Below are 12,507 nucleotides of genomic sequence, written 5' to 3'. Positions count from 1 at the left end.
GAAAGGTGGGATTTGCCAAAGGCACAGATCTAGGGTGCAGCTCAGGGCAAGTCCGGGGGCTTTTCTGGCTCACCTGCTTTGGCTGCTAGTTGGGGTCTCATGTGACTCGGTCCAGAAGTCAAATTGCTTTAGGTGCTGCCAGGAGCTACGCAAGTGGTTCCGTGCGGGTGTTTTCAGACGGCGCCAGTCAGCAAAACCGGGCCAAACGCTGGCCGGAGGACTGCATAGGTGGTCAAAGTGCATGAACGACACGGCAGGGCGCTCAGCCTCCCGGATTGCTTCCAGTAGTCACCGGCAGATCGATGCCGATTCTGGGAGACGCCAGGCCAAACCTGGAGGGTTGGCAACTCTTGATAGAGGCCAGGGGCGCTGTTTCTCCTCCCTGGCCCCTTGCTCTGCTCCGCCCCGGGCTGTGTGAGGGGGCCCAGGCCGAAGCATCTGGCAGCAGGAGGATTGGTGCAAAAAGGCAGCTGGTTCTGGCAGTGATCCCCAGACACCCCCCTGCCAGGAGCTCTGCCCCCCACCCCAGCCTTAAGGCGTTCCTGCCCCAGCCGGCCCTCGCTCACCTGCTGGCCCTTACGTGCATATTCTCCAGGGCCCAATCGTCCTCCTCCCCCATGTTCCCCAGGCTCCATCCCACCCCCCGGTGTCCCCCAGCTTGCTTTGTGGTTGGGGGGCACAGGGGGGCACTGCACCCTCTGCAGATCCTCCTCTCAGGTGACCCTGGCCTGACTGCCCCCAGCTCCCCCGACCCCCCTTCCCTCTCCAATACCTGACCCCCCACTCCTTGCTCACTGCCCCGCCCCCAGCTTCCCCAAACCCCACACCGGACCCTACCCCATCACCTGAGCGCTCCCTCGTCACCTGACTCGAGCCTCGTCCCCCATCACCTGCCCCCTCAACTTCCCTCAGCTCTCCCCACCCCCGCCCCCAGCTCCTGTTCCTGCCCCCTTCACGCCCACTCCTCCTGCCCCCAGCCCCGCCCCCCAGCTCCCCTGTTCCTGCCCCCTTCGCGCCCACTCCTCCTGCCCCCAGCTCCCCTGTTCCTGCCCCCTTCCCCTCACTCCTCCTGCCCCCAGCCCCGCCCCCCAGCTCCCCTGTTCCTGCCCCCTTCACGCCCACTCCTCCTGCCCCCAGCCCCGCCCCCCAGCTCCTGCCCCCTTCATGCCCACTCCTCCTGCCCCCAGCTCCCCTGTTCCTGCCCCCTTCACGCCCACTCCTCCTGCCCCTAGCCCCGCCCCCCAGCTCCGCTGTCCCCGCCCCTTCCCCCCTCTCCTCCTGCCCCCAGCCCCGCCCCCCAGCTCCCCTGTTCCTGCCCCCTTCACGCCCACTCCTCCTGCCCCCAGCCCCGCCCCCCAGCTCCCCTGTCCCCGCCCCTTCCCCCCACTCCTCCTGCCCCCAGCCCCGCCCCCAGCTCCCCTGTCCCCGCCTCCGCCCCCCCACTCCTCCTGCCCCGCCCCGCCCGGCTGCAGTGCCCCCTCCGGGCCAGGGGCGGCGCTGGGCCGGGCCGGCTCGGGGCGCTGCGCGGGGCCGGATGGCGCCTCTTGCCGGGCCCGGCGCGGCCGCTCCTCGGCGGGGCCGGGCGGACGGAGCGGGGGGGTCGGAGCCTTTGTGTGGAGCCGAGCGGGGCTGGTGCCGGGAGCCGCCGGGTAAGGGGGGGCCCCGCCCCTCCCCCCTCCTCCCTCCTGTCCGCGCCCCGCCCCCGCGGGACCCCCCCCGCCCCGCCCCCTCCTGCTCCCCGCGGGACCCCCCTCCTGCCCCCCGCCCCCATGGGGGCCCCCCACCCCCCGGCATGTGACCCCCCCTCTTTCCCCCTGAATGCAGGACCCCGAATAGGGTCCCCCACCCCATGAGACCCCCCCGCCCCTCCCCAAATGGGGGACCCCCCTTCTGCCCCCCCGTGGTATAGGGGATCCCCGCCCCCGTCTCGGGGCTCCCCCGTCTTCCCCCTCCCCCCCTCTATAAGGGACTCGGATTTCCCCTTCCCTGCTCGTGTAGGGGACCCCTCCTGGGGACCCCCCAGCTCCCTGTATAGGGGACTCCTCGTTTGCCCTCTCTGCCCCCTCCTCAGCTCTGCCCCTCCCCCCACCTATGGCCCCCAAAGCCCCCAGCCCCCTTATCCTCCAAATCCCTCCCCCCATCCCCGGTAAAGAGCCCCCTCTCGCCCTGCCTGCCTTCCCTTGCCATGTCCCTTCCCGCCCTTTCATCCACCCCCCCAACCCCTGTGATGGGGAAGAGCCCCTATTTCCCCCGCCCCAGACGCACGCACACCAAGGGGGAGAACCCGGGTGGTTCCCCCCAGCTTCCCGCTTTCCCTACTCCCTCTCTTCCCACCCCTCATGATAGAAGGCAGCCCCCCTTCATCTTTTCCCCCTCCCCCTCTCCGTTCCCCCCTTTATCCTGAGGACCCCAGCCCCTCTTTTGGCCTCTGGGGTATTCGCCCTCTAGCAGAGGGAAGAAAAACACGGAATAAACAGGCAAACCCGAGGTTGTGTATTTGCAAAGCAGGAGAAACAGCTGCTATAGGCAACATTAACGGGGTCTGGGGTGACCTACCCTGTTAGGTTCAGGGGTAGCATTGCATGCTCTGAGATCCAAACAGAGCAGCCCCCTTTATCGCCCATTTCCCTGATACGTTATTGACCAGGGTGGCTTTGCTCTTCCTTTTCCAAGATTCCCTATTTAAGAAAATCCCCCGGGTGCCAAGAGTCTGCAAACTGGGACACCCTCTTTCCCTGCTTCTAAACTGGAGCAACCTTGGACTTCCTGTGTCACCTCCCCGCTCCCTATCTGGATCTTCCTCTTGTCTCCTTTGGTGTCCTGGAAAAATTGAGAACAGGCTGGCAGGGCTGAGGTTCAAAGCGTGCTGCTGCCGTGGAGACGTTTAGATACTGAGTAGTCTGTCCGATTTGAAAACTGGCCAACAGCTCATAAAAACGGGGTGCAGGCCAAGTTGGAGTGGCCTGGTTGGGTCTTGCAGAGATCGGTATCACAAGTCCAGTCTTCTGTAATTATGGTCCGGAAGGACGGTGGACAATTGCAGGCTATACTACACAGAAGGGTGTTGCAAATGCCCATGAGAGCAGAGAAATAATTCAAAAAGATGTAAAGAGTTTAGAACTAGGAGCCAGACCTGAAATGAGATCCGACCTGGCAAACTTCTAGAAGTGAGTGCACAGCCAGTGAGGTAGGAGTCTGTGATCCACCTTGCGGATTTATAAACATAGCTAACGAGGCTACTCCAGAACTGGTAGAGAAGTCGGGCTGGGAGACAGAGAGACCCACATAGAAACAGGAGCTCAGATAGCGACTGGCGAAGTACATTACTTTTCATAGCAAGGGTTTTTTATTTGGTCTTTTTGCACCTTTGACCTGGGGGTTGCTTGTTGTGGTACTCCCCTGTTTGCTTTTTGAGGCAGGAAGCTGACAACGTTTAATAATAGCTATAGCACAGCTCAGACACAGGAGGCGAAGGAGAGAACCTCCTCTAAGTTTTTCACACGCTTCTTAAAGTTGCAGACTTATTTTTTATTCCTTGTGTTGCTGCAAGACCTTAAACTAGGTTCACTCATAAACCTCAGGTGAGATACTCGCTGCACCACTAGTCTCTTCTGTGCTGACAGTTCTTGTATGTTTAACTTCTGCCAGTTCTGATGGTGAAGTGTGAATTGCCTGGGGGTATGTTGGATCTCCGTGAGATAAGAATAGTAGCCATTCCTTAGGCGTTGTCTACATACAGACGTTTCACTGGTTTAACTGAGATCAGAGCCAGTTTGTGTGTAGTCAAAGCATTAGAAAAAAATATCTAGTATATGCCTCTCACGAGAGGGGAAAATAAATCCTTAACCCTTCACTGCTTCTTTATTCCATCAGTGTCTTTATACCTTCTAAATTGTACAGAGCAAAATTTAGGTGCTAGTCATGTCACTTAATGCAGAACTGGAAGACGCTCAAACCACGTCTACACTGCAAGTGCTACAGCAGCAGAGCTACAGCACTGTAGCACCGTAGTGTAGATGCTTCCTACCGCCACAGAAGGGGGGTTTCCATCGCTGTTGGTCGTCCACCTCTCCAAGAGGCGTGAGTTTTTCACACCCTTGAGCACCTAACCTACATCAACCTAGCTTTGAAGAGTGGACCAGATATTAGTGATGAGGTCACTACACAGAATGGAATCATAGAAATGTAGGGCTGGAAGGAACCTCGAGAGGCTGCCCCCTCATGCCGAGACAGGATTAAGGATACCAAGACCATCCCTGGCACATGTTTGTCTAACCTGGTCTTAAAAACCTAAAGAATTTATGTGTGTGTATAGAATTCAGCAGGTCTCGAGTCCCGACATCATAATCGTTATGCCCAAATCACACGCTCCCATTTAGGGGAGTAGCAGGGGTGCAGCCACTTCTCTCTGTCCTTTCGGTTGTGACGTGCCCCCTCACCTCCCTGTATCTTTTGAATGGGTAATTGGAGAGAGAATCTCCACCAATGCAGCTGCCTTGTTCCCTGGCTACTTCTTACACGAGCGTGAAACATGCCGGGACGTTTCCCCGCAAACCGGCGAGGAGTCCGAAGTGTAAACTCTTGCGTTTCCCTCTTTTCAGAGCCCCTCGCCCTGCCAGCCCCTGGATGCTAAGTGCCTGGCAAACGAATGAATAAGAAGCTGACCAGGAGGAGGGACTCTTGAGGAACTGCTAAGATGGGCATGAGAATCAAGCTACACAGCACCGATCACCCCAACAACCTGCTGAAGGAACTCAACAAGTGCAGGCTGTCGGAGACCATGTGCGACGTCACCATCGTGGTGGGGAGCCGCTCCTTCGCCGCACACAAAGCGGTGCTGGCCTGCGCCGCCGGCTACTTCCAGAACCTCTTCCTCAACACGGGGCTGGACGCCGCCAGGACCTACGTGGTGGACTTCATCACGCCGGCCAACTTTGAGAAGATCCTGAGCTTCGTCTACACCTCTGAGCTCTTCACGGACCTTATCAACGTGGGCGTCATATACGAGGTGGCGGAGAGGCTGGGCATGGACGATCTGCTCAAGGCCTGTCATTCCACCTTCCCCGACTTGGAGAGCTCGGCTATTACCAAGCAGCCTTCTGGGTCGGGAGAAGGTTGTTCAGGCCCTTTGAGCGGCGCGACGACAGAACCAAACCATTCCCTGGGTGAGCTCCGGAGCAGTGGGGAGCACTTTGGCTCTGAGCGGAATTGCATCTTGCATGGGGAAGGGGCAGGTGGTTACAAAGAGGATGACAGGAATCCCATGAGTGAAGCCGGCCATAACCTGCCTTTGATGCATCAACCGCCTCCAAAGACAGAAGAGCAGGAACTGACGGGGCAGTTTGCTTCTGCCACCAACGTGGTGTCTCAACCCAGCCTGGGCAATGTCAACATGGCCGTTCAAACCACTGCAAGTACCTGCCAGCCCTATAAGATCCAGAGCAACGGGGACTTCAGCAAGACCAGCTTTTTCGCAGCTGACACCTCGCTGGACATCTCCACCGGGAGCAACTCCTGCCCCAGCAACAGTGACCATTCCAAAGACCAGGGCTTCGGGCAGATGGATGAGCTGCAGCTGGAGGACCTAGGGGCGGACGAGCTGCACTTCGAAGACGCCAGCGAAGAGCTGGGCCCGGTGGAGGAGGTCATCGAGCTGAGCGACGACAGCGAGGAGGAGCTGGCCTTCGAGAATGACAGCCGGGAGAGCAAGGCCATGCCCTGCCAGGTGTGCAAAAAGGTCCTGGAACCCAACATCCAGCTGATCCGCCAGCACGCGAGGGACCACGTGGATCTGCTCACCGGCAACTGCAAGGTCTGCGAGACCCACTTCCAGGACCGGAATTCCCGGGTCACCCACGTCCTCTCCCACATCGGGATCTTTCTCTTCTCCTGCGACATGTGCGAGACCAAGTTCTTCACCCAATGGCAGCTCACCCTCCACCGGAGAGAGGGTGTGTTCGACAACAACGTCATCGTCCACCCCAGCGACCCACTGCCCAGCAAGATCAACCTGTTTGGCGGAGGGCCCGGCTCGGAGCTGGTTTGCACCGCCTGCGGGAAGCCACTGGCCAAAGATTTCCACACCGTCCGGGGCCACATCCTGGACCACATGAACTTGAAAGGCCAAACATGCGGTGTGTGCGACCAGCGGCAGCTCAACCTCTGCAGCCTGATGTGGCACACGCTGTCCCACCTGGGCATCTCCGTCTTCTCCTGCTCCATCTGTGCTAACAGCTTCGTGGACCGGCATCTGCTGGAGAAGCACATGGCCGTCCATCAGAGCATGGAAGAGGCGCTCTTCCGATGCCATTTCTGCGGCCAGAGCTTCAAGCTGGAAGCGGCTTACCGCTACCACGTCAGCCAGCACAAGTGCGGCGGCACCCTGGACGTTGTCCGGCCCAGCTTCGGAGACCGGCTCCAGCAGCAAGCCCTCCAGAAGAGGAAGCTACCGGAGGAGTTCCTGAGCGAGGACCTGGCCCTGCAGAACCAGCCAGGGAACAGTAAGTACAGCTGCAAGGTCTGCGGGAAGAGGTTTGCCCACACGAGCGAGTTCAACTACCACCGGAGGATTCACACGGGAGAAAAGCCTTACCAGTGCAAAGTGTGTCACAAATTCTTCCGCGGCCGCTCCACCATCAAGTGCCACCTGAAGACGCACTCGGGGGCCCTCATGTACCGATGCACTGTGTGCGGACACTACAGCTCCACCTTAAACCTCATGAGCAAACACGTCGGCGTGCACAAAGGCAGCCTGCCGCCCGATTTCACCATCGAACAGACGTTCATGTACATAATCCATTCCAAAGACGCGGAGAAAAACACAGACAGCTGATTGGGCGGCGCTGGTGGGGTCGGGGAGCAAACACGAATTATAAAGTGGTGACTCCCCCCCCGCAGGTTTTAACGGTCGGACGTCGTGGATAGAATTCTCCTTTTTTTTGCCCTTGCCTCGGGATTTTTCTGTCAGCATCCTTCAAGTTAACAGCACGTGAGGCAAACCAAGGAGCCCGTTCTCTTTACTTACCTCCAGTCCCGTTAGAGTTCCGTGGGTTGGCATTTCTTCCCGGGTTTGGGAGCTGATAAATAGACACCTCTCTCCGTTGGGCAGGTTAACCCAAGCCAGGCCTCCCGCGGGTTTGCGATCACACCTAGATCACACCTGCTCTTGCCCTGACAGCCAGCCTCAGTAGAGCCGGGACGGGAAGGTGGTGGACACGAAAACACTAGTTGGTTTTCTTCTCGGCTTTGCTGCTACTGGGAGGAACAAAGCAGAGTCTGGCCTTGGGGGCGGGGGGGCTGGCAGGCCCGGGGGGGGCGCTCCAGGAGTTCGACTCGGTGCTTGAAAGGGGGATTAGTGCAACTTCTAGCCGCCCGTCTGAGCCAGGGCCGCAGTTGCCGATTGTTCCTCCACCCCCACCCCTTGGTACCGCTTCTGAAGTTTACCAGTCACATTTGCGAGCCCGGGAAATGAAGGAGTCCCAGAGCAGCCCGAGCTCGGGGCAGAGCTTCCTTGGAGAAGAGGGGAGGTCTCTCGCCATGAACTAGGCTAGATTGGCAGGAGGGAACAATTTACCCTCTCTGAAGAGTCACTGAGCCAGGGGAAGCATGTCTGGGGGTTGGGGTGTGGAGAGCATCGGGCATCCCTGTGCGAATGGCGCTAGGGCCCGTGCAGAGCCCTCTCGAATGAGGGTGAAAAGAAACCGTTGCCTTAACTCCTGGGAAGGTGTCTTTGCAGGAGGAGCATTCTCCCCGCTGCAGCGTTAGCCCCCGACCCCGCGGTAACGGAACAGCCACCTCGTCCGTGACGTGGTTTCTGTCGAAGGATGTAGTCGGTGCCGACGTGAGTTTGCCCCTTCTGCTTTCACCGGGTAACGCTGTTGCTTTTCACACGCGCCTGCTGGTGGGGGTCGGGGTGGTTTTTCCAGCGTTACTGCCCTGGGGCGGGGAGTGGAAAGGCAGGAATATGACACATGTAGCAGCCTAGGTGACTCGTACTACCTCATAACCTGGAAGCGCTCGGGGCTTGAAGCCTGTGCACAGGCTCCTGCACTTCCACACACTCTGAATGCTCTGCCAGCCTCTCCCCGCCCAGGGAGCTGCTCTCTGCCGCATTGCAGCTGGAAGGGGCTGACTCGCCCGAGCTTCGCTCGAGGGACCGGGCTAAAAATACATTGCGGCACTGGCCGCGGCTCAGGCGAGCCCCGGGTCTGAGCTCGGGTGACTAGCTGGAACCGCCGCCGGTGCCACAACATTCACACTGCTATTTTTAGTGCACCTGCTCGAGCAAAACCAGCGGGAGTCTGTCTCCCCGGGCTGGGAGGCTCGGTACCGCTGCAGTGCGGCCACCCTCAGAGAAGCAGCGTTGGTCTGGCCTGGGGGCTAGGCGTTCCTTGGATCGAACCCCACTGCTAACACTAACTTCATTGTGGCCTTGGGCAAGTCGCTTCACCTCTCTGCCTCAGTTTCCCCATCTGTAAAATGGGGGCGGTAATACTTGTGGTACCTACCTACCTCCCTGGAGCGTGGTGACGATTAACCGGTTAATGTCTGTAAAGCGTATTGAAGATGAAGAGCACTTATGAGTATGATTATGTAGCAATCTAGGGAAATGACCCCTCACGTTCCTTTTTGAAACCCCCTCGTCTCCACCCCCGGGTGCAATAACAGCCCTGCAGCGTCGTCCTTCTCCGCTCTCTGTTTCTGGGCCCTGTGACGTGAACACTAGTGATAAAGGGTAGGATGAAGAGTGAGCAATAAGCAGAGGCTGCTCGCTTAGCCTAGCGCACCAGGAGTCAGTTTGCGGGAGGGCCGTGATGACTGAGGGTGCCAAGGAAGGCGGGAGCGTGCGGTCTGAGGGGGGGAGGGGTTCAGAGTTAATTGTGCCGGGAGCCCTGGGGAATGAAGTGAGTTTCTGGCTCATCTGTTGATTAGTGTCAGGAGCGGTACCGATTCTGCCAGTCGGACTTCGCGCTCTAGGGTTGGGGTGGGATTTGCAGGAGGGCAGCATCCCTGGCTGCATTTGGACACTCCTGCGTTTTAGCACGGTCGTCAGAATCCCTTCCCGTCTGCAGCTCATGGTGGTTGTTTCAGTGTCGAGGTTTAACGGCCCCATCGGCACGTCCTCAGGGCATGTGAGTGCAGGGGATGGAGACAGCCCTGAAGGCATCCGCCTGCTTTCCTCCAGGCAGTGCCCGAGCTCGCACGGGGAACCAACCATGGCTCCTGAGCACAAAGCTCCCCTGCCCCTGAGCAGAAGGAACCCTGCTCACCTCTGCCCTGACGTGCGCTTTCAAATACTGGTGGTTCAGTCAAACCGCGTGACACTGAAAAAAGCCAGTGGTGGCGAGACCGTCGTCTGAGATCTGCCCTGTGTGGTTTGTGTAATGCTAACCAGTTTAAGGGGTGCCATATGCAGACATCCCTGGATGGCCCCAACCTTGACCCGGCCCCTGGATATGGCCCTCCAGGGAAGGTGTTTAAAAGAGGATGCGGATGTTGAAATGACAGAATTCTAGTTGTTGGTTAAATCTGCCCCGAACTTTATTAGCACTGGTTGACTTCTGACTTCATGTCGAACTGAACAGGTTAACCCATGATTGTCGTAGAGGGGGTGTCGGACACCTTTGTCATTACTCCTGTCTGTGGCTATGGTGTGAGCCCCTTTTGTGTACACAGACTCATTGTGGGAGCCGTGGATCCATGGTGGCCCAGGGACTGTCTGAAACTGATGGGTATTTCCTTGGCACGGCTAAGGCAGGCCGCCGCTGCCGCTACCCAGGCTTCGACGGCTCCGCAGCTCATAGTGTAGATGTAGCCAGTGTGTTGGGGAAGCGGGAGCAGCCTGAGCTCAGATCCGTGCCCACCTCTGTCTTTGGCTTTCCCTGGGTTATGACCCGTTCACATTCTGCCTCCAAACACTCCGAGATCGGCAGCCATTTGACGAGGGTGGTTGCCCGCGGGGAAGTGAAAAAAATTCTGATTTGCAAAACTCCGTCACGAGTTCAATCCCTTAGTTTCTCCTCCTTGAATTCTCCGAATTGGGATGAGGCCAAAACCTGGTCTCTCCCTCCCGGCCTGGGGATCCAGTCGCGGGATCCAGCCCCCATCCTCCGGAGCGCCCTCCCTCAACGTGTCAGCCCCAAACTCATGGGAGCCAAGTGGAGCCTTTCTGCTGGCTTTGGTGGGCTTGAGAGCGAGGCTCTAACCCCAGACACGATGACTAATCTGCAGCGGGTCCTGGTCTCTTCCTTTGCTTGGTGCCACCAGCTTTACCATTCCGTTTTCTGCCTCTCCTTTGTCATGGGGCTGCCACTGGGTCTTGCCAGCCAGGGTAGGAGATCAACTAGTCTTCACGAGCAATGTCCATGCTGCTCTGTGTCTCAGCAGGGCAGGCTTAGGTGGAGTCCAGAGACAGAAGGAGGCTCTCTCATGCTTTCCCTCTGATCTCTGGGGCTAGCGTCCGAAAGCCGTGTCTCCCACGCCAGACGTGTCCTGCTGATGCTCCCGGCTCCCGGAGCGGGCTCCAGTGCTGGTTTTTCGGTTTACTGCCTAACATAGGAAAAGGTAACAGTATTGTCTGGTAGAGCATACAGGGGGCTGGGAGAGAGACCCCCTGGGCTCTGTTCCCAGCTTTCCCACTGGCTCAGTGTGTGTTCTTGCATCGGTCCCCGTCCCCCCCAGTCTGTAAACATGGGGGACACCTACCTCACATGGGGGAGGGTGTGAGGTTTAATTCTTGTTTGTAAAGTGCTTTGGGATCCTTGGGGATGAAACGGGGGCTTATAACAGGACATGCTATCAGCGATCCAAGCTGCATTGTCAGAGGGGTTCTGTTTAATCCCAGGCGCCTGCCACGCTAGTGGAGCTTGAAGCAAGCTGCCCGTCTCTAACCAAAAGGCGGCGGTGTCCCATGGAGAACGTAACCTTATGGGACAGGTCTCCTTATTTCTGAAACACAAACGGGGTTTGCTTTCGTTCCTCCCTTCTCTCGAAGGCTCCAGATCTCTTTTTAAAAAAAAAAAATGAAGCAGAAAAAAGTTGTAATTACTGTCTAACCTTTTCATTAAGTTAATAGTAGGTACTGACCTGATATTTAAGTGGTTACTATCTATTTGCTGTAAAGTTTTGTATATTTTGTAAACTTTTCCCGCCACCCGAAATAGTAGATGTCTAAAATCGTTGTACATCGGATTCTTTTATACTCCATCATCCAGCACAAAGTGTGGTTTTTATTTAGAATAATAAAATGGAAAACAGCCACCGCTTGCGCTTCGTGTTTATCATTTTTAATCTGCAGGTGGAAGTTGGGGCCTTTCTGGTGAAGCACTGCGTGGGTCCCAGACCTGCTTCTCGGTTACCCTTTTCCTGGGCCCAGGGCGGTGGCAGAGGTCAAGGATCACCGGTAATTCTGCTGCACTCTGCCTGGCCTTAGGGCTGCTGTAAATTAAACTCTGCTTCCAGTAGCATCTGGGGACTAGAGATTGGCCGTGGTGCAGTATCGTCCGGTCATCCCCCAATTCATCCCCTATGCCAAGGGCCCTTCCATCAGCTCTGTATTGCCCCGGGGGGATTCTCAAGGAGTCATTTATACCTGCGTTTAGGCCCCTATATGCTGCCAGAGTTAGTGTAATTGCAGCTCAGGCCCAGACGGCCTGCTGGTTGTCTTCCCGTTGGCAAACCAAACTAACAAGCAGATGATGCTGGTCTTTTCAAGAGGCACGTTCCTTTCCCTAGGGACAAGTCTGCCTTCTCGGTTCAGGGATAGAACGAACTGGTTGTTCAGCTGATGCAAAGAAATGAGGCAGCTGTTCCCCGGGAGAGTCGTCTCGAGTGCTTCTTGGAGAAAACCCAGGCGTTCGTCTTCTCTGTGGAAGGGCTGCCGTGTGCGGGAGACTGAGCCGAAAGTCAATTGGCTTCGCTCTAGCACGCCTGCCAGTTTAATAGATTCAGACATCAGGGAGGATGGGCAAGCACTTTGCTGCCCCTTCTCACCAACCAGACCCGTTCCGTAAAACTGCGGGAGAGATCGTGCTGGAGCTGCGCCAGGGAGACTGCCAGAAACGCTACAGGGATTTCTCTATTGCTGCTGATTTTACGTGGAAGCAACCCAGATGCTACGGGGATGGGCAGCAGTATGACCCCCTACATGAATAGATCTGGATTCATTTCCCATCTCCGTCACAAACTTCACATGTGACATCAGGCAAGCCGGTTTCTCTTACCTTAGACCCCAGCCTGGAAAATGGGGGTGATCATTAGACTTGTCTGTCCTTTGACGGTTTAATCATAGAATATCAGGGTTGGAAGGGACCTCAGGAGGGATCTAGTCCAACCCCCTGCTCAGAGCAGGACCAACCCCAACTAAATCATCCCAGCCAGGGCTTTGTCAAGCCTGACCTTAAAAACCTCTAAGGAAGGAGATTCCACCACCTCCCTAGGGAACCCATTCCAGTGCTTCACCACCCTCCTAGGGAAATGGTGTTTCCTAATATCCAACGTAAACCTCCC

General features: G+C 57.2%; 1 protein-coding gene across 1 annotated transcript; it reads left to right on the top strand.

Moving 5' to 3' along the window:
- Nucleotides 1-1,554: 1,554 nt before the first annotated feature.
- ZBTB39 (zinc finger and BTB domain containing 39) lies at nucleotides 1,555-11,259 on the top strand. The gene is made up of 2 exons (XM_044995470.1): nucleotides 1,555-1,649; nucleotides 4,602-11,259. Exon 2 carries the CDS (start codon nucleotides 4,697-4,699, stop codon nucleotides 6,830-6,832), a length of 2,136 nt encoding a protein of 711 aa, XP_044851405.1. The 5' UTR covers nucleotides 1,555-1,649; nucleotides 4,602-4,696; the 3' UTR covers nucleotides 6,833-11,259.
- The last annotated feature ends 1,248 nt before the right edge of the window (nucleotides 11,260-12,507 follow it).

Source organism: Mauremys mutica, chromosome 20 (assembly GCF_020497125.1).
Source record: "Mauremys mutica isolate MM-2020 ecotype Southern chromosome 20, ASM2049712v1, whole genome shotgun sequence".
Taxonomy (NCBI): Eukaryota; Metazoa; Chordata; order Testudines; family Geoemydidae; genus Mauremys; species Mauremys mutica.
The sequence above is the reverse complement of the archived record's forward strand: the minus strand, read 5'-3'. Positions and strand labels throughout refer to the sequence as shown.